Genomic DNA, 21,091 nt, shown 5'->3' on the forward strand with positions numbered 1-21,091 from the left:
TCTAGGTGACTAAAAGTAAACTTCGAAGTTTGGATAACCTTATGATGCCAAGGTGTAAGAGTACTCACGAAAAGCAAGAAGTGGGCGTATTGGTATTTATGTTTTCTTGTATTGCATAAACTTTCCACTAGAGTGTATAAGAGCGAAGAAAAGGTGACAAGGACATGCATAGAATTAAAGCTTCAAGGGATGGAACTTGGTCATTAAGGCATATGACAGTGTTGAAAGAAGGACCACAAATGTTGTGGTCCTTCTTTCCACACTGTCATATGCCTAGAAAAGGAAGACACATCATAGAAGAATAGTACAATTTATTCACACATAAATGATTGCGCATTCAACGTTTTATCAAAATATTTAAAAATGTCCGGGAAAAAAGTTAGGAACTGCCAAACGCACAACAACAAAAAAAACACATCAGCACTAGAAGTTAGTAACGCATAAAACCTTATTATAATCACACAAGTCTCACATCATTCAGTTGAAAGAAGAACAAGTTTAAAAGTACTACCCCTCACATTTTACATTTTGAATAAAAAAAAAAAAATCATAAAATAAAATGCTTTGTTACCGGTTCTGAAACTGTACAAAAATAAAAGTAAGAATGACGACAGACAGTCTTCCATAAGTAATGTATTCTTTGTGTTCCATACCTTTGGTAGTAAATGAGGTTACTGGTGGTAAATGGGAGCGATTTCCTTTTTTACTTTTATTTACAAAACACATAATGGCATGCTCATCCAAGCCTGAACGCTAAAGCAGGGCTATACATACATGAACTCAAAAACATAAATAGACATTAAATGTAATACTACTAAATTAAAAGCCCTAATCGTGCACAAAGTGCAAATTTCAATTATTGTTTCCTGAAGGCAAAATGCAAATGTCTACATACAAAAAACTCCAAATACACCTCAAAGGACACTGCATATCAAGGACTAAGAACTAGAGGGACGACGTTGCTGTGTATGCTGTATTCGCATAACCATCTTGTTTTGAATTTTAGATTTTATTTTTAACTTTTCCAAGCCCTTGACATGTCTATAATTTATATATTGCACTACAAAATAATATTGCATAGGAAGTAAGCTGTTCACCAGCTCCTTTTTGCCCAGCCATACACTGTTTGTATGCTCCAAACAGTCTGTAAATTCCAAACAGCTCCATTGCGAGAGTAAGCCACTTTGTTTTGGCGAATCTGGTACAAACTGGCAACGTTGGCAACTCAAATATTGTAAAGTTGGTAAACACATCCAATGCGATGCATTTTGGGATCTCCAAACTGCCTAGGCTAGACTTTGGTTTGCCAGCGGATCAGATTAGATCCTTAACAAAGGTGGCCTAAGCTCTAAAAAATAAAATAAAAATAAAAATCTGTCTCAGCATGGAGAGTTGTGCTTTGTGGCTTCCAGACGACTTCGCTTGGCGGTGCCTCACCCATGCGGCGGTCGGGTCCGTCTTAACAGTCCTGTCGCTCGCTGCACGTGGACGTCACCCCGGCCCTGGACAGGACCAGCTTGCCGCTGGGACAGACGCACACCTCGTACAGACCCTGGGCGTTCCCGGAAACCCCGCCTCCGCTCAGAGGGAGGTTCGGCATGCGCACCGTCTCCGCGTCCAGCACCAGCTGTGCGGCAGACAGCACAGAGAGCAAGGACGCTTAGAGGGGAAAGGGCGGTATCAAAAAGCCCTTCATCACACAAAAAAGAACAGGAATTTCACATAGTGACCTTGGGACGGAGATACACGACATGATAATACTCCTCGGTACAGTTTTGTAGCATGAAAGAACAGAACCTCACCGACCCTACGGCACCTCTTTTGGGATAATATAAACCGTGTCTTATACAGTATAAGTACTCCACAATAAGTAGCTTTGTACTTGCTGTGTGGCATACACGAGTTCAGTGTAAAATCAATATATTACAGATCTTGGACGGCCTATCATTGATAATAATCAGAATGGAGTACATTAAATGATGTTGAACCGACAATATTCTTGCAGCTAAAATACAACAAGAGCACCAGTAAATTTGAGCAATTTGAATGTTTTGCGACTGTAACTGACATGCTTAGTGTGAATTGGGAACACATGGAGATCTCATTAAAAGGCTGGAATCTGAATTGAGACTGGTTTACGACTGGTTGCAATGCTGTAAAACAAGGCTCACCTCGTCGTAGGGAAAGCAAGTTAGGAGGCTTGACTAACGCGGTGCGTGCTTTTCTGGGGAGGGCGCCAGTCGATTGGGGGGCATAATAAAAACATTGAAATCCGTCTCTTCATGCTTTGCACACGCAGAAAGACACAAGCTTTGGTCTGGGTTTGGTCGAGGTTTTTATAGTTGGATATGACTCAGCCACAGTCCAAGCCTAAAAACTCAACCTGAAACAGTAACACGGAGGGCAAAGGTCCGAGCCGTCGTTTTAATTCATGTATGTCGGGTTGATTAACCTTGTTTTAAAAAAAATAAATAAAAATAAGCATGGTGAAGCCACGAAGTGATTGTGTAAGACCGTCACTTTCAGGATTTAGGGATAAGTGTAAAGCCTGGAGGACAGTGCATGATACTAGGTGATTTCTCCACTAATTTGGTCCTACTCTATATGGAAACACTCACCAAACATGCAGAAAAATACGTATTCGCGCACAAACGTATTTTGAATAATAAACAAACATAATAACGATATATCAAATCCTCTTTCACTGCAAAGCTACTGTTCACATTACGTCCATCACGGCCGTTAAAGCCTCAGCTTCTCCTACTGGTTCGTTTTGCAACAGAGGGGACTGTGGTTGTATTGTAAGACTCCCAGGTTGGAGTATGTGACGGAGGGAGAAGCAAAGAAAAGCTTGTTTCAGCGTGCCAACGAGATATGTCTTACCAGCCCTTTGCTGGAGTGCAAAATAAAATCCATGTTGGTGGCAGCCTCGATGTTTCCGGCCATGGCTTTGACCTGCACTCCGCTTGGTGCGTCCATACTGAGAGAGCGAGTCGGGGACTCCAACCTTAAACAACAGATTAATGAGTCAATTAGTAAATCTCCCAGCTCTGCGTCTGTGTCTTGCTCCTACATAGAACTGAATGGATGTATTGTTGTCAAAAGTTGAAACAGCTGATTCGAGTGGAAAAAGGCTTTTTTATTGGCTTCAAGTGTGGATTTAATATGGATTGTGCAAAATGAGGTTCCATTCTAAAAATATGAAAAAAAAGATGCTGCTCTCCGTTGTGATCCATAGCGCTGAGGGCAAATATGGAAAAGTATTACTATTTGGCTGGACCAAAAAAAAAAAAAAAAAAACACATTTCTGCTTTGTGTTTACATTCATTTATTACAGAACGTTATAGAACAAATAGATGAATAAAGCTTCAACTAACCACTCGCATATACCAGGAAATGGTTTTCCGTACTCAATATTTATTCGTGAAACGATGCGCGACTGCCTCGCTGCTCACCTCTCAGGTCTTTCAGAGGTTCAGACTTCAGCAGCGGCACCTCGACGGAGTGCTGGAACAGCGCTCCTTCAGCGCCTGATGAGGAGGAGCGCGCGCGCACACACACACACACACACACACACACACACACACACACACACACACACACACACACACACACACACACACACACACACACACACACACACACACACACACACACACACACACACACACACACACACACACACACGTTAGATAGACCACATCTGGTATCTCATAAATGTACCACAATTTTACACATCATTATATATGTACACCAGTACAACACGCATTTGGCATTATTTATATTGGGTGTGACTGATTTACAGTTTGCGTTCCACCGAAATAGATCATCTCGACAAAATCCAACGATTCTTAGGAGAATTCCACTCACAACTCAAGAGCCCAACTGGCTCGTCTGTCCTCGCTCGCTCACAGCACGTTGCACCAACCCAATCAAACGGACAAAGAGTCCAAAAATTGAGTCGAGAACTGAATCTCAAAAAAAGAGTCGAACCTTTCATCACGACTAACAGTTCTCACTTTTGGTGTGACACCTGAGAACACAGAGCTGCTATTCTGCTGGAACTGATGAATTAGTAAAGCATGGCAATTTTGATCTTGCAACACAAGAGCTCGTTTCCATTATTTATTTATTTTTTTAATTTGAACATTTTTCACAGAACACCTCGCGACACAGTGGTGGAAAAGCCCCGACGTACATCTTTACAATGGTCAAACAACCATAACTACTACGCTATACTAGAATTATATTACATATTTTTTTAATCTATTTGGGGATTTCATTTCACGAGATGACAACGGGTGGTTGGTTTACCCAAGAGGTGCAGCTTTCCTGTCCCAACCACCGCCTCTTTGCCATCTGCTGTAAACAGCATCTTGTCATCTGGGGAATTAATGACCACATTCTGAGCGTGCCCTTCCACCACCTTTGGACCTAGAACAACAACAAAGAAAAAGAAGAATAACAATAAAACATAAAATTTAAAAAAAGCAGCAAAAGTCACAAGACAATATGATAAAAAAAATCTTTGCCTGTATATTTAAAGGACCCATACAGGACGAAATAAAAAGGTCAATAAACCAGGATATATACAGTAGATCAGACAAACCTACAGACATACTAGAGAGATACTAGTGGTTATTACTGGTTGGTTGACCTTTCAACCCTTGCCACAAATGGGACTATGCTTTTTTTTTTTTTTTTTACAGTGTAATAATCACTGATACCAATTTTAAATTTACAGTGATTTATTCTATGAATGGCAATCATAACGCTCAAAAGAGTCCCGCCTGGAATCTGGTGATTCCGAAATGCAGCGATTCATTTTCCGGGCTTAATTGGACGGCAAACTCCCCCCCCCCCCCCCCCATTCCCTTCAACAATAATCAATGCAAAGACGCCGCCTCCCATCGACCTTGGGCTTCTCGTGTGATAGAGACCATAACGGACGCGACGGCGGAGAAACAAAACGTTGCGTCAAATTCATTTTAAAATGGAAATCCAAGCGATTCTGGGTGGAAAAGACGCCTTTGTGTCACTATTAATGGCGGATGATAAGCGCCCCAGGACAAGGCCGTGAATAGCTTCACCGTGACCCCCTTAATCAGCTGAATATTGTTCCGGCTTTTCATGCTCCTTCCTCTCTCTCTCTCTCTCTCTCGTGCTGTGTGTGTGTGTGTGTGTGTGTGTGTGTGTGTGTGTGTGTGTGTGTGTGTGTGAAGGTGTGTTTTGGAGCCTCTTACCCACAGATATCCTCCCCGTGACATCACCGTTGAGGTTGCGGGCATTGAGGGACACATTTTCCGAGGAGTTCACTAAGAGGGGAGCGGTCTGAAAGGAGAAACACGGTCGCCGTTAAGGAACGCAGGGAGACTCCAACGGGGATAAAGGAGGCAAAACTGAAAGATGGTAAAAGTGAAAGACACGGCGTTTTTGCAGGAGGTTCACTGGAGAAAAACACAAACGAAAGGTCAAACAGGCGATAATCTGGAGGTACGGTGTAGCTGTGCATGTATCAGTGTGATCATTGTGATGTTGGGCTTTTACGGAAAGTCTGTTTTTTATTAAACATTTCCATAACAAAACACATTTTGTACAGGCTCCGTAACTGGACAAATACTGTCCCTCATTGGAAACCATGAAAACAGGAGTTTGGACATACAGTACAGGAGGAATACCGTTCTATCTTTTATCGGGCCCACAAAGAAAATAAATATGGCGAAAATATTGCTGCGAGAAGCAAGAAAAACCCCATAATATGTAAACAACTGCACAAAAGCGTTCCCATCTGCTGCTGGCAGGCGAACCCCAGAGTCTTTTTGCGACCGCAGAGCTCTCTGAGCTCAACAGGGAAACCACTGCATGGACGCAGCTGCTGAGTGCTGTTTGATGAAAACACTGTTCTTCAAAAGAAATAGCAACAAAAATATTCAGTTCACTGACTACAGACCAGCCAAACCGTGTGTGTGTGTGTGTGTGTGGGTGTGTTTCTGTGTGGTTAATTAGAATTAGACCCGTGCAGGGAATGTGCCGTCCCTGCGGACACGACAATCAGCTTTAATCTCTCTGGACGGAGAGTTGCAATAACGCTCGTGCAGCCAGACAACCCCTTCAGCACGGACAGACTGTTTTTTTTGCTGCTCGTGGTGGGAGTGTGTGGGGGTGAGAGAGAGAGAGAGAGAGCGAGAGAGAGAGAGAGAGCGAGAGAGAGAGCGAGAGAGAGAGCGAGAGAGAGAGAGAGAGAGAGAGAGAGAGAGAGAGAGAGAGAGAGAGAGAGAAGAGAGAGAGAGAGAGAGAGAGAGAGAGAGAGAGAGAGGAGAGAGAGAGAGAGGAGAGAGCGCTACAGGACGTGGAACAATGGAGAGGGAGAGTTGACTCACGTCTCGGGAGTGGATCTCATTGGCGTAGAGGGGCAACAGGAACTCGGACTCTCCCTCCTCGAGCAGGACACCTTCTGAGTGGACCTGCAGGAGTCCCATCCCATCCTGAAATGGCGGAGCGAGAGATGGAGACACAACCAGACAGGGGTGGCAATTCAGCAAATATATAAAAAAAAAAAAACGAGGATGACAAAAAAAAATTCAAATAATAATCTATAATCTTTTTCACTGTGTATCAGCTTAGCAGCTGCTTTTCCTCCAATGCTCCAGGAGTATGGAGTGCAACGGGGGCCAGGACTGAGGTGTGTTTCTCTTTGTCCCAGAGTTTATGCAAAATGCAAAGTCAGTGCAATGCTCACAATAAGTCAGTGATGAAAAAAAACACATCAAATGTAAATCAGCGCGCTGTGTCCTGTGTGTGGACGCAACCTGTCCACCTCCCGCATCTGCATTAATCAACCGTCTTGGCCTGAGAGGGAGCAGACGCAACGCAGCGGGCAAGAAACACACATTGGGACCCGCTGCGAATAGTTCACTCTATCAAACTATAGAGGAAGGAATCTCTGTCTGTCTGTCTGTCTGTCTGTCTGTCTGTCTGTCCTCCGGTTATCTCGACAACCGTTCATCCGATCAACTTCACACTTGGGGACTGTATTGCTGGGGACCCCAGGAGGTGCAGTGTCGAATTTGGTGCAATTTGGATCCGTGACACGTGTAATATTAATAAACTTTCAATGAACAGCGAACAGTCAGCCGGTGGCGGGGGGCAGGGCTTCCCGTGAAAGCAATCGGCCCGTTCCGATCGTGCATGGTTGGTGCGGACACACGACAGGTGTAATATTACTCAGCTTTGAATAAACAAGTGAACAGCGATTTTTATCCAAAAGGCACGACGTGGGTGTGCTTTTCCCGGGAGAAAGGGTATATTTCCCCAGTGTTTTTCACTGTGAGTCGCCTCGACTTTCACAAGCAGGCTTGTTTTGAACGGGCAGCACTAGTACAACAACAACGACAACAACAACAACAACAATTAATAATAGCTGCTGGCAGCAATACACAGGGTCCAGTTTATTCGTTTTAGGCACGTGTTACAATTTTTTGTTTTTTTGTGTAATGAAGAAAAAGAAAAGTTTAGCGGTCTCGTATACGTCAATTATGACGTATTCACGTCGATTTACGAAAGCAGTTCAATTTACGTAATTAATTGATTTTTTTAATAATGTTACATTTTCAATAAGTTAAGTTTCCATAAAATGCCCAAATTTAGTAATTACCATTTCACAGCTTCTATTTTTCCAACACCTCGCTGGAACTTGAACGCATCACTCAGTAGCACGTTTCAGCAGATTCTACTCAACGTGGTCACGAGTTTTTGTGGATTACTTTTTTAGTATTTTTCATTAATCTGGCATGTAATGGGGACTACGGAGATAATATATCAGTTGAACAGATCCACTGACATCTACCAGTTAAGAAGGTACATAAATACACACGTAAATCGATAGTTGGTAACGTTGAAACACTACAGAGCAACGGATTCTACACCGCACACTCGACGCGGTCCGAATGGACATCAGAATCTATACATTTCTAGTAAATAGTATAATGACGTCATAAAGCGTCTTACTGTTACTCTCATCTCTTTCATTTTGTTTACGTACAGTGGAATGTCAGTCAAGCAGGGCCAGCTAAATATTTGGGATCAAAGTTGTTCGGTTTTTCACAATTTCTGCTCCGTATGTCGATCGATTTGAAATAAACTTCAACAACAAGGTGCTTGTGACATACCGGTTCAAACAAGACGTAACTGTGCTCGTAGGTTCCGCCGATTTTGTGTTCCAGATAGTTTTAGACTTCAAAATTCGGAGAATTTTCCCGGAACAATAACCATAGTTATTGTCCCTACGGGCTGGACCCCTTATAGTTATAATAATAATAATAATAATAATAATAATAAGAAGAAGAAGAAGAAGAAGAAGAAGAAGAAGAAGAAGAAGAAGAAGAAGAAGAAGAAGAAGAAGAAGAAGAAGAAGAAGAAGAAGAAGAAGAAGAAGAAGAAGAAGAAGAAGAAGAAGAAGAAGAAGAAGAAGAAGAAGAAGAAGAAGAAGAAGAAGAAGAAGAAGAAGAAGAAGAAGAAGAAGAAGAAGAATCATAATTATAATTATAATTATAATTATAATAACCTTTATTTGTATAGCACCCTCAAACTGCTTTAATTAATAGGAGCCCATCTAATAGTAATAATAAAAAGTAAACAAGCTAAATGTATTAAATGTACGTATAAATAAGTAAATATTATACTGTTTATCCATTTAGACCTTGAATCATCATGACCATTCCTCAAGTGAATGATTTTCTGTCGTTATTTCTCTTGAATTATACATCTCAAATTATTAATATTGAACTGTTCGAAGCAAATGTCAGAAATAATCATTGGATCCCAATGAGATTTGCATGCTAAATGGGCCTGTTTGAGCCGTGCGCACCGTATTGAACCACATCACTCGGAGGATCCAGATGGTGAGGGCGAAGTTGATAACCAGGATGATGATGAGCAGCAGCACGAACAGGTAGAGGCAGCGCTTCCTCCAGCCATAGATGCCGATCTTATAGAGGTGATCGACCAGCGGGGGCACGCTGCTGTCCTGGGTGGTGGTGGTGGAATACTGCTCCCGCACCATCTGGAGGGAGTGGACGACACACACTGTATGTGACATTAGACAAAAAAATCAAATGAAATTTAAAAAAAATTCCTCTCGACGGTCGAGGGTCATGACGTTTGTCTCCGGATTGCAAAACTCCCCTTCGGGGCAGCGGCGGGCAGAGGGTCTTCACAATGCCCTCTTCAGACTGCGTACAGTGCGTTAGCCATGAGCTCATACACCGAGCCGGAGGATATCTGGCGTGGGCACGAGTGGAAAAGTTGACCGAAATTCCTAGCGGCAGTTTGAATATGGACAAAAAGTTAAAGAAAAAAATTGTCTATATAGAATAGAGGCTGCACAGTGCGGGCTGGCTATACAACAGAATGTCATCGGTGACAATAAGACAAACGGAGACTCCTGCTTAGGCCCCTGCTTGTATTGGTGAGTGTCCGTGCTGAGCTTATATAAGGGGACTTATATAAAAACCCTAGAGGCCAAGGCGAGTGTGTGTGAGGAGTGTGTGATTCATGACGTTGCTCAGAAAATGGCCAGTGTCATATTCCATGAATTAATCATCCTTAATAACTACACACAGCCCTGCAGCTCCACCCGACTAGGGCAGCAGCACTCTGACTGAAGGAGAAAGTCTTTCAACCGCATGTCCACAAAAAACACAACCTCCTTGGAGGAAAGACGCCGCTCATAAGATCACTAAGAGATCAATAAATAAGTCGTCTTTGAGACATATAGACGGGCGGCAGCCGTCTCTAGACAAACTCGTCTCTTTTCAAAACTACACCCGGGTTCCCAAAAAGGCGCCACTGTTTTCGCGCCCAACATCCTAAACCGACGTCCACCTCAGTGGAGAGGTTTGTTTCCATGCGGATAGGACAGATGCGCCGCGTTAGTTCCCCCCGTAAACACGGCCGCCGTGGCGTTTTGAGGGAGCCACCGTTCACATCCGATGACACGTCCGGCTGGGACATAGGAGACGGTCCACCTTATAGAGAGATCCGAATGACTTTGATCCGACCGCGATGACCCCGCGAACGGGAAAAACCCGGAGGGTCGGGATCAGCTTGTGCCAGGGTGGCAGGGAAATATTATTCAATTTTCTTTCTCTAAGTGAATATAAACCTTCCCCGCGGATGTGAAAACTATCCGCGAACGGTGGAACGTAATACCAGCACACGTTCCTCTGAACGTTCCTCTGGTAGCTCAGGCGGTAGAGCTGTTGGTCTAGTGATCTAAAGGTTGCTGGTTCGATCCCAGGCTCCTCCTGCTAGCATGCTGTAGTGTCCTTGAGCAAGACACTTAACCCCTAATTGCTCCTGATGGCTGCGTCCGTCGGTGTTTGAACAATTGTAAGTCGCTTTGGATAAAAGCGTCTGCTAAATGACTAAATGTAAATGTAGCACATTTCTGAATTGTGCTGTTACCTATCTTCAGCTCACTGTGGGGGGGGGTCCCAAGCCTCGAGAGACTTGTGAATTGGGAACACAAGGAATGGGGTGGGTGCGTACCGCCTGTTTCCCGCTGTTTTCTGCTAAACACTACGGAGGTTGGCACGCGGGGCTGAGGGATTCTCACTGTGCCACAGCCTGCCTCACCACGGGATCACGGGCTCTGAGCCCAGTCCCGATAAATGACCCGAACGTTGCCACAAAAAAAAAATATAATGTTGCCAGAAAGATCTCACCCGGCCCCTGTTGGCACGCGAGGGGCAGAGCGCAAGGAGAGAGATAAGGACCAGGTTATTAAATGATATGCACTCTTTTCTTTTTTCGCTTTTCATTTAAATTCATTAATTTTCGTGGGACTCGGGAGTCGCGAAGACAAATCAAATCTCAGCAGCCGTTCCTGACACGAGGCGTCATCTTATAATTCTGCATCACTCCTCTCCTGGAGCTATCTGGCTTGTTAATTTGAAATGGATCAAATATATTCGATATCGTTGGGCGCCTGCAGAAAAGGCGACGCCTTGACGATCGCACGCGTCGGGGATTACGAACCGTTTGTGGAAATGCAGGCGAGCGGCCATTCGGGCCGATGAGCGGAGTAGAGCATTAGAGCATTAGAGCATCTTTTGTCATTATGGCGTTAATGAATTTTTATTTCTATCCCTTTTTAATTCGCTGAAATTGGAAGCGTTATGAGGCCTCCAACACCAACAGCCAAGGGAGGGGAAGGCGGGGGGGAATGGGGGGGGGAAGCATCTTGAGGCTAAATCTGTAAAAGCTTTGCCCAGCTCCAGTTTCGGATTGCCGCAGACTGAGCCTTCCATAGCAACCCCAAATAAACACCCTTTAAGCTGCTGTGCCACTGGAGCTCCTAGGACGGAATCCCCAATTTATGGCGGTTTGGATCCAAAATACCTGACCTTTTCTGACACTTTTCGCAGAACGCTGGTTTCTTGACGTTTCACTGCATACACGTATGAAAGTATGTGTATGTATGTGACGAATAAACCTCTTGAATCTTGAATCTTGGGGGGTTCGGTTGGGTCTTGTGACTTTTCACGGTGCTCCCCCCTTCACCAATCTTTTAAAAAAACCACGGACAGAAGACGGTTAGTCCGAGTCCCCTTCTAGACGACCCACCTGAAGACCACAACGTCGACGGAGAAACCATAGTCGTAATTGTTTCAGTAGCCTGGTCCTCTCACTTCAGACATGACTCGGGGTAAAATGGCAGAGGTGCCGTGTCCCTCTGTTGCTCTTCACACGCAAAGTCGGAGGGAGTCAGAGTTAGCGCCGGTCGGGGCTGTAATGGAGATTCCAGCCTCCTCTCTGGCTCACGGCGTGACCTGACCAAATGCTGGCAACAACTCTCAAGACAACCCTTTGGTTAAATCTGGGGGTGGAGACCCATTTAACTATGACCACACGGGGAAAAAAAAAAAAAAAAAAAAGGCATATCATGAAGATGCAACTGTAAAGCAGAATGGAGGGTTTGGTAGATTTAAAGTTGGGAAGACTTGAGGGAAGTTAAATTTCCCCCTGTGCCAGTCTCCACCTCTCCATTCTGCTATAATGCTTTCACTTCTAAAAATAGAGGAGCATTGTGGATTCGATTTAAAGACACACAGCTAATAACAAGAATAATAAAAATAGTTCTCATAATAATAATAATAATAGTTCTAATAAATAATAATATTATTAATAATAAATATAATAACAGTTCTAATAAATAATAATAATCATGATAGTTTTAATAATAAATAACAATGATAGTTATAATAATAAATAATAAGGGTAGTTATATTAACTCAACATTAGCATGACAGTAGCACAGAAGCAACGCTGCAACCCTTCAATCCTCACTTTAGTTTGCGTGTTCTGGGATATTACCATGTATGGTAAAACTCTTGACACATGGAAACTATTTTTTTGGGGGGGCAAATCCAGTCAAATGCTGTTTTTTGGTGGGGTTGTTTTTTTTTTTTTTTAAAACCACTCCGTTAAAAGTGCAAAGTCCCAGAAACAAGTCCCGGCACAGGAGATGGACTGAAGTCAGGACACAAAATCCACCACGGACGGCGCGGATGTCCCAAGTTGAGGTGACGAAACGCCCGAACTTCACCAGACACGGACACGCAAGACGCGGCCCGGGTGGGAGAGGGGACGTTTGACATGTAAGACGCGAAAAGCGGGGTCGGGGGGGGGGAGAGAGAGAGAGAGAGAGAGAGAGGGGGCGAGAGAAAAAGCAGCTAAAGGAAAAAGGGACATTTCTTACCGCGTCCTCCTGGTTCGGGTGTGCGGAGCCGGAGCGTCTGTCGGCGCTCGGCAGCTGCTGCCGTAAATCTCTCGGCGCTTCGTCTTCGCCACCAGGGGGCGCGTTCTCGCGTCGCGCCGGTCCAATGGCTCCGCCGCTGCCCCCCCGGGGCTCCCCCTCCTCCGATCCATTCATCCCTCCAAATCATTAGGAGCGTGAGAGAGTCATTTATATTGTAGAGGGGAGGGGCACGGGGGAGAAGTCTAGACCCCTCATATGTGATGAGAATAGTAATTAATGATGTGTCCGGATCCTTTATGGTGTTTTATCAGTCCATCATGCACTTTTACTTGTGACGCTTTCCGCACATTGGAGAGCCAGTACTTTTTTTTTTTTTTTTCCTCTTATCTTTTTACTTCAGTAGAAATGTGGTACTTTCACCTTTGCAGGAATCATTTTGTGCCACAGTTTTATTTTGTTTGTTTTGACCCCTGAACCCTGCACTGGTCAGGACTGGGAGTACTGGTGCAGAAGCAGTGGGACCGTCAGTGTGACAGTGAGTTATTAATAGAGGGTTAGGTAATAACCACAGCCGATAAGGAAGCGCCAGAGGTATTATTTAAAAAGTGCTTATTTATTACTTTCATTTATCCTCAAAATAAATCGGCTTTAATCAGGACTAGTCGTGTTTGAATGTTGTTTATCGGTTGTTGGAAAATCATTTCCACTTATGCGCTTTTTGACCCATAATGGGTAAATGTCACCCTTGAAACTTCCAATCCGGAATAGAAGTAATGATACACTGACAATCCCATAACAAACATCAAAACCAGTATTAATATTTTAGGGGAGATTTAAGATTTATCCCCAAAAAAAACCTCCTCGCGAGGCAGTTTCATTTGGAGATAAAGCAAGGCACCGCACGCAGCAAGACTTTTCTCGTCCAGACGCTCGGCCTCATGAAGACATTCATGAGCTGGATCAGGACACACACCGTAGGGGAAGTAATGGGAGCGGTAATTGATTTTGTTCTCGCAGGCACACATTAGCTGGGGGACTGAGGGCTGGCAGATATGTGGTGCATCCATCAGCACGGTGCTGTGCTCTGCTCGGGGTGGCGCTGTGCGGTGACAAAAGGGGGATCTGACGGCATCCATCAGCGGGCTCCGTACACTCCCAGACACTGCAGATAGCAGCTTTATTTTAAACCATTTCTTATCAATATCTCATAAGCCCACTGCCTGGAACCATTTGCAAAGCAACAGAAGAGAAACCTATGATTAATCTCCTGCCGCTGAAAGGTTTTATATATATTTTTTTTTGTTTAACTTTACTGCAGACATACGAGTTGTGCCTCTGAATTACCTGGTTGACAACACTGGCTTCCTGCCCTCAATGGAGGCATGAACATTTCTGTTACAAAGAGGCTGATGGCGACTGACGTCAACCCACGGTCTGGAGCGTGAGGCAGCGGTCTGTGTGCAGGTCCCACCAGGATGTTTTCTGGGGCGTCATTCAACACACCCATGGAGGCATCTGTGGTGTGAGCCAAATGTGCTCCCACGAGCAAAACCCCTTCACAAAGTTGACGTCTTTCCAAATGCATGAGGTTGTTTCAGTGTCAGAAATGCCAAAATGGTTTCATAGAGTTCCTCGTGTGCTGGCACGGCCCTGTGCTCAGGGACATTCATTCTGTTTCACATTTAACTTTAATTTTACCATCACTCATGTTTTACAGTAGTGCATGACCTCTTTAAAGTCAAATGAAAAATTAGAATTTTAATAAATGTGCCAAGGTTGCAGACTGACATGTTCCGTGCTCTTTGTGTATTTAATAATCCTTAGGAAACAAGATCAAAAACGGATCTCCAGAGGCGCTACAGTTGGAGGGAAAAACACTCAACACAGAAAACAAAGATGCAAGTTAAACTCTTCTTTAGACTTTTTTTTATTCACCTTTCATTACAAACAGCTCACAGGAAACAAAACAGACCCTGGAAGACAAAAAAGTGATAAGATAAGATAAATTTGGCACAGAAACCAGTCACGTTAGTGTTGAGTCAACAGGCTCCATGGATGGTAACATTTTAATGAACCGTACCAGTTTATGCCTTTTCTGGTGCTGGTGCCGCAGCTGCGGCTGCCGCCTCCTCGTCTCCGCCCTTGGTGTTGCGTGTGTAGATGAGCTGAGATCTGTGTTTGGACACCAGCTTGATCATGCCTACACAACACACAAAATAAAGGCTTGGTCGTTAACTTTGCGGTAGCCCCAGCAGCAGGGATGGCAAACTGGCAGTGCATCCCTTTTCAGTGTCAATAACTTTCACCACAATAACGGATTAGAAAGTAGAACCACGTCCTATGTGTGACCCACCGCGCACTTTAGGGTGACATTTCCAAATTTGCCATTTGTTTTTTTCACGCGCTATGAAAGAGTAGAATCAGAGTTTCAGAATTAAGTATATATTTTCGAAGCTATGACTTAAAGATTATGCTTGGTTTTGCTTAAATATTTGAATCAATTTATTGATAAAAACAGTTGTTTTAAAATGTTTCATTCAAGTTTATCCTTTAATTTGAAGTTAATTTTCCCTGCCCCGCTTCAGGAACATGATTGAGATTTTGCATTCTTCTGGTATTCCATAACACGGAGATGATGTTTTGACAGAAGTGACATTTCTTGCTAATGGTGTTTGTTTCTTTAAACATTGTTTACGGAAGTGACGTCAGCTATTGGTGTCCTGTGGCGTTGCAGCACAACATTTCACCAAGTGAAGACCCGGTGTAGTCCAGCTTCATTTATAACCTCATTTCATCAAAACGGTTTCACATTCTGACTTGACTTCACCAGGATATCAAAGGATGATCTTCATCTGCATGTTTGCGTCAAAGATCGCGGTAGGATCCCTGCTTGTTCAACAATTTGAGCTAAACAGCGTGGTGAGTAACTCAACTGGGGCTGGAGGTGCATGTAGCCTCAACCTTTTCATATTTCTTACATTTAGAAATCAAACTCAATTTTGAAAATAACTAGAGATAGAAAACAAGTTGAGGAACATAAATCTGCTATAATCTCCTTTTTCACATAGAAAGGAATTTCCAATGTTTTTCACACGTAGCCAATAGCACAGTGCTGCAAAATGCCCGGGTTAGGATGTGTTGGGTCTCATTCTCTTCTTGCCGTTAAACAAGCTCCCAAGAAGCAACAAAGGGTGTAAAACATATCAAGGCAGAAATAGTCATTTTACACTACTGCCCAACACCCTGACAGGCAAACATGATTTAACATCGAGGTGGCATGGTTGGTGTATAAGTTGAAAACAGCCAAAAATGTCAAGAGAACAGTTTTCAAATAATTCCCTGGAGGATGAAAATATCTCTGGCCAACTACTGTGTTCAAAACATGCAAGGTAGCGGTCAACATCAGCCTACAGAAGTACTTTTTTTTCGGGGTGTGTCCATTATGGCCAACACTTGCACTGTGCAATAAAAAAGTCCCTTACACCTTTTTCCACATTGAGCTTTGGAAATACACAGCAGAATGTGAACTTGTCCTGTGGGGGTTCACCTTTGGCGAGCAGCTCCTGCAGAGCGTTCCTGGCCAGAGAGCCACGGATCTTCAGCCTTTCAGACACCACGGCGGGGGTGATGAGCTTGTAGTTGGGGACCTCCTTGTACAACTTGTCGTAGGTGGCCTTGTCGAAAAGCACCAAGTTGTTGAGCTTATCCCTGACTTTGCCCTTGGACCACTTCTGCTCAAAACAAAGAAAGTTTGGATTAGTGCTTAGCGACCAACTCTTTGATCATGCATCCTAAAAGACCCGTCTCTACGGTAATCAATTAGCAAAGCCGGAATCAAGCAAAAGGGGACCTGCTATTATTTTGTTATTTGGCACTCTGAACGTACCTTCTTCTTGGCCTTGCCTCCAGACTTGTTGACTGGGTCCTTGTCCTTTTTGGACTTCCCAGAGTCCTTCTTCTTGTCTTGCTTGGGAGGCTACCAGGAATAAAAGATCAAAGCATCAGTAACATGTCAAAATATTTTAGGCCTTGATAGGATAGGACAAACCACCAGCAATTAGGCTCTGTAGGCCACGACTTTATCCCATTGGACGATTTATCCATTGGTATGAACACTGCAGCATTAAAATGTTATTGGCATGGCAATTTTCAAAGGGGGCTCTATGGTGAGAAATAAAACTGCCACGAACGAGTCATGTTTTTTTTTAATTAAGGCATAAACAGTAGCACCGTGGGATATACTATGAGACTACACAGCTCCTCCGGCTGGTTCTACCTGGTGACCTGAATTAGACAGATGTTAAAACACTCATCTAGATGTTATATACTCTATTTCACCCGCACATGAACGTCCTTCTGATACAGTACCAATAGTGCAATATGCTATAACCACTTTGTTTTCCATACTGGGACGCAGTACAGGTGCAGATTCGAATTTATACACGTATACAAACTTGCACAACTCCACATTCGTGTAGGTTGTTTCTACAGGGGTTTATTGTTTCTAGATTTGTCGTATCTTACCAATATCAGTTATTTCTTAGGTTTGTATGTGACTTTCCTAGTCTTCCAATTAACTTAAATGCATATAGCCACCTCATCCTTCTATATTTTGTCGTACTTTGTTTTATTATATAGTATAGAAGTATATATATATTTGTGATCAGTACAATTCCCCAGCCCCAAAGCATGGCAGATTTAGCCACCTAGCTAGCTGCTTGATAACCGGGTTCGTGACACTGAATAGTTGATTCTAGACATCGCGCCGCACCGTAGCACGGCACGTTTGCGCCGTCGGATATTCCGATGAAGCCAACGCTGCAGCTAACCCGAGAGTGTTTCCATTTTATAATAACACCGAGGGAAAAACGGGTGATTCACATGCTCACCATGTTTCCTCGTCAAGATGTCGGAGCGAAAGGAAGTCCACCCGTGCTCGAGTCCCTTAGACACCCCGTACTACCGGATGTAGCAATGGTGGCTCCTGGGAAGTTGAGTTCTTCTGTGTTTACGGTGCGTTTCTACGAGAAGCGTGATTCGTAACTGTCACGTAGTAATAATGACGAGATGATGAAAAAAAATCGAAATGAATATGAATAGCTAAAATAAGTCAAATAAAAACAACCAATGAGACGTATTTACTCATTTATCGTCCACCCTCTGATGCGGAAGTTCGTCAAGGTCACGCGGAGTGCAACCGGATGAACGAATGGCCTCTGGGAAATTGAGTTCCTCCGTGTTTACAGTATATTTCTACAGCAGCAAAACTGTACAAACTGTAACGTACAGTAATAGTACGACTAAAAACTAGTAACGAATAACAAAAATAAGAATTATACAACCAACCAAGAACGCGTTATACTGCCCCTTTTCATCTATCTGATGCGGACATTGTGCTGCGTTCTATTATAAACGGAACCAGGTAATTCTGACTCCATAGTACCCTCTCCGGGCCAAAGTTGTTTCGTTGCCTCCGTTCGCTAAAACGTGGACATACGTAGCGTTTTTATTTATTTTTCGTGTTTGGTGAGAATTCTACTCAACTCTACATGCAAAACATATGTCAACATCACATTAAAAAAAACAAACAAACCATAGTTTAAAGCTTCGTTTAGATAGAGCTAGAAAAAGACGCCAATTCAGAGGGTGCTTTGGATTCCGACTTTATTTGAATGCCGCATCAGATCACGTGACGCGGGTTCCGTCAGCTGGGCAGAAAGCAGCAAAGATGGCGATCTTCAGTGTGTACGTGGTGAACAAGGCTGGAGGTCTGATATACCAGTACGACAACCACGTCCCAAGAGCAGAGGCGGAAAAAACATTCAGCTTCCCGTTAGATTTAGTCCTTAAGATCCACGACGAAAAGGTGGTCGTGTCGTTTGGGCAACGCGATGGGATACGAGGTAAGACATGACATGTGTTTGCGCTACATTTCAAATTACATATAAAAAAAAAAAAATGTCCTCGTTCAGAACGTGTACAACACTTGCGTTCCAAAAAAAAACAAAACCTCCGCGTTATTCGCACCGCATATTCAGTGTTTTCATCGTAACGTTTTATTTTTGTTTTCGACATACACAAACAACGAAAACGTCACATACTGTAGATGTAATTAGCCCGCAGGGCTGGAACCCCATTGTTTTTGTTTTACCGGATTCCTATTTTATGGTCATTCATCTCCTTGGCATTTTTTGGGGCTAAAAGTATCTGAAACAAAGCAACCACAGTATGCACAGACATGGTTGAGGTCTCATTCGGACCGGGATGTTTCAGACATACTGTGCTACAAGTTTGATATCGACGTACATCTGGAGCAGGAATTAGTGATAAACCGTTGCAACTGTACAGGAGTTTGAAGAACGTTGGCGCACCTTGATTGAGTTTGACATCATCATCTGATGTTATTGAATTTCCAGTTCTCCCGGCGCTCGTTCGCATTCGGAGAGTTGCGCCCTGTAGCCCAGGTTGCTTCGCGTAGTATTTACGCCTGTTGCTTGACCGACGGACGGGAGGAGCCGGTGCTTCGGTTCGATGGGAACTTGGAAAATTGAAACTCGTTCTGCGTTTCACAGAACCCCGAAAACTGTCGATACCAAATGGTGTGTACGGAAAGTCTGAAAACTGTAATACGTACCTCACGCGATTGAACTGGACCCGATTTATTGCTATCTGCAGCTATATTCTATGCTATTTGTCTGGCTGACTGCGATGGGTCAGCTATTACCTAGACAAATTCATTGCTCATGAACATTTCCATGGCCCAATAGATGTCATATTTTACATTACGTTTTTCTCAACCTGTTTAGTGGGTCATGCAGTGCTGTCAATCAACGGAGTGGATGTTATGGGAAAGAACACGGCAGACGGTAAGGACATCATCGAGTATCTGAAGGACTCTTCCAACTACCCCGTGTCCATTCGGTTTGGACGGGCTCGCCTCAGCTCCAATGAGAAGCTGATGCTGGCATCAATGTTCCACTCGTAAGTCATTCTAACGCTTTCCACAACCGTCTTTGGTTTTAATAACTAATCGTTATTAACCAGTCGCTCACCTGTCTGTGGGGGTTTTTTTTGTTTTGTTTTTTTTCCCCAGATTGTTTGCAATCGGCTCACAGTTGTCCCCCGAAGTCGGCAGTTCGGGAATCGAGATGCTGGAGACGGACGTTTTTAAACTACATTGCTTCCAGACTCTGACTGGTCAGTGACGTTAACTGGCCTTTTTTGAGGGACTGAGAGGACCAACTCTGCAGCTGTTTAGGAAGACTTATTGTATTGTGTATACAAAAGCTGTGGTAGCTCGGCCATACAATGAAGACAACCAAATGCTGTGTTTTCTGATCAATTTTCACAGTACTATGACAGGGCTTTAAACAGTTCAGTTAGTTTTCATGAAATTTGCTTTAATCGTGAGCACATTTCGGACTATAAACCAGTATAAAATGAGCACTTACTATGACCAAGCCTATATTACATTTTTACTCCACTTTTTCCATTAACGGATTATTTTTTTTTTTTTGCTTACTAGATTAGTTTATTGCTGATGATGCAATATTTTTCACATTATCTTAAAATATTACCTTTGGAATTAGAGCTCTTATAACTAACAGCGCTGAATGCTATCACCATGGATTCCTTTTTGCCAATTCCTATCCCAGCTAGGACCTATATTAACCTTAAACAATGCATTGTCCCCCAACGGTACCGCACGTTTCAATTTCTTTCTACAACTGTTTAACATCTGTTTCACTTAAAGGCCATTCCTGTTTTTTGTTTTTTTTGTTTGTTTTTTTAGGAATAAAGTTCATAGTGCTTGCAGATCCTCGCCAATCTGGCATCGATACTTTGCTGAAGAAGATTTATGAGATCTATTCCGACTTTGCCCTCAAGAACCCTTTTTATTCTCTGGAGATGCCCATCAGGTAACCCATCACACATTGAATATTTTAATATATTGTGACATTAAATATCTGTTGTCCTTCCTAAAAACCCACCCTGATGTGGAGGCCTGTCATGTTTCCAAATAAACGCTTTGTTTTCCCCACCCTCAGGTGTGAACTCTTTGATCAAAATTTGAAGAGTGCATTAGAGATAGCGGAGAAGGCCGGAAACTTTGGACCTGGATCTTGAACCATGGAACGAAAAACTAACAACATAAATCTGAAGCAAATACTGTCTCGATTGTGACTGAGGATTTTTCTTTGTCGACAAACAGACTGCTTATTGTTGCACTGTAAATATTGAATGTTTTGTAAATACTTGAGGAATAAACTTATGTACATAAACGTTGTTATACCATGTATGTTTTCACTCATTTCCCATGTGTTTTGAATT

The 21,091-nt window shown here is 43.3% G+C and overlaps 3 protein-coding genes across 3 annotated transcripts; 1 reads left to right on the forward strand and 2 right to left on the reverse strand.

The window, feature by feature from the left end:
- Window positions 1–296: 296 nt before the first annotated feature.
- On the reverse strand, window positions 297–12,850 carry sgcg (sarcoglycan, gamma). The gene is made up of 8 exons (XM_080007356.1): window positions 12,761–12,850; window positions 8,867–9,061; window positions 6,381–6,485; window positions 5,244–5,331; window positions 4,315–4,434; window positions 3,458–3,530; window positions 2,884–3,007; window positions 297–1,627 (listed from the first exon to the last, which is right to left on the reverse strand). Exons 2-8 carry the CDS (start codon window positions 9,059–9,061, stop codon window positions 1,460–1,462), a joined length of 873 nt encoding a protein of 290 aa, XP_079863482.1. The 5' UTR covers window positions 12,761–12,850; the 3' UTR covers window positions 297–1,459.
- Window positions 12,851–14,669: 1,819 nt separating this feature from the next.
- On the reverse strand, window positions 14,670–17,705 carry rps25 (ribosomal protein S25). The gene is made up of 5 exons (XM_080007267.1): window positions 17,650–17,705; window positions 16,647–16,736; window positions 16,308–16,491; window positions 14,841–14,960; window positions 14,670–14,733 (listed from the first exon to the last, which is right to left on the reverse strand). The coding sequence occupies exons 1-4, from the start codon at window positions 17,650–17,652 to the stop codon at window positions 14,845–14,847; spliced, it is 393 nt and encodes a 130-aa protein (XP_079863393.1). The 5' UTR covers window positions 17,653–17,705; the 3' UTR covers window positions 14,670–14,733; window positions 14,841–14,844.
- A 771-nt stretch (window positions 17,706–18,476) lies between these two features.
- trappc4 (trafficking protein particle complex subunit 4) lies at window positions 18,477–21,036 on the forward strand. The gene is made up of 5 exons (XM_080007547.1): window positions 18,477–18,663; window positions 19,567–19,741; window positions 19,854–19,957; window positions 20,553–20,679; window positions 20,809–21,036. The coding sequence occupies exons 1-5, from the start codon at window positions 18,489–18,491 to the stop codon at window positions 20,885–20,887; spliced, it is 660 nt and encodes a 219-aa protein (XP_079863673.1). The 5' UTR covers window positions 18,477–18,488; the 3' UTR covers window positions 20,888–21,036.
- The last annotated feature ends 55 nt before the right edge of the window (window positions 21,037–21,091 follow it).

Source organism: Zeus faber, assembly GCF_960531495.2.
Source record: "Zeus faber genome assembly, chromosome: 9".
In the NCBI taxonomy this organism is placed as follows: domain Eukaryota; kingdom Metazoa; phylum Chordata; class Actinopteri; order Zeiformes; family Zeidae; genus Zeus; species Zeus faber.

Excerpts from the sequence above, each read along its gene's own strand:
- sgcg (XM_080007356.1), bottom strand. The coding sequence starts at position 9,061 with ATGGTGCGGGAGCAGTATTCCACCACCACCACCCAGGACAGCAGCGTG. Across the intron at positions 4,435-5,243 it reads CACGGGGAGGATATCTGTGG|GTCCAAAGGTGGTGGAAGGG; the intron begins GTAAGAGGCTCC and ends TTGTTGTTCTAG. Across the intron at positions 3,008-3,457 it reads GAACCTCTGAAAGACCTGAG|GTTGGAGTCCCCGACTCGCT; the intron begins AGGTGAGCAGCG and ends CTGTTGTTTAAG.
- rps25 (XM_080007267.1), bottom strand. Across the intron at positions 16,492-16,646 it reads GAGGCAAGGCCAAGAAGAAG|AAGTGGTCCAAGGGCAAAGT; the intron begins GTACGTTCAGAG and ends TGTTTTGAGCAG. Across the intron at positions 14,961-16,307 it reads GCAGGAGCTGCTCGCCAAAG|GCATGATCAAGCTGGTGTCC; the intron begins GTGAACCCCCAC and ends TGTGTTGTGTAG.
- trappc4 (XM_080007547.1), top strand. The coding sequence starts at position 18,489 with ATGGCGATCTTCAGTGTGTACGTGGTGAACAAGGCTGGAGGTCTGATA. Across the intron at positions 19,958-20,552 it reads TTGCTTCCAGACTCTGACTG|GAATAAAGTTCATAGTGCTT; the intron begins GTCAGTGACGTT and ends TTGTTTTTTTAG. Across the intron at positions 20,680-20,808 it reads TCTCTGGAGATGCCCATCAG|GTGTGAACTCTTTGATCAAA; the intron begins GTAACCCATCAC and ends CCCCACCCTCAG.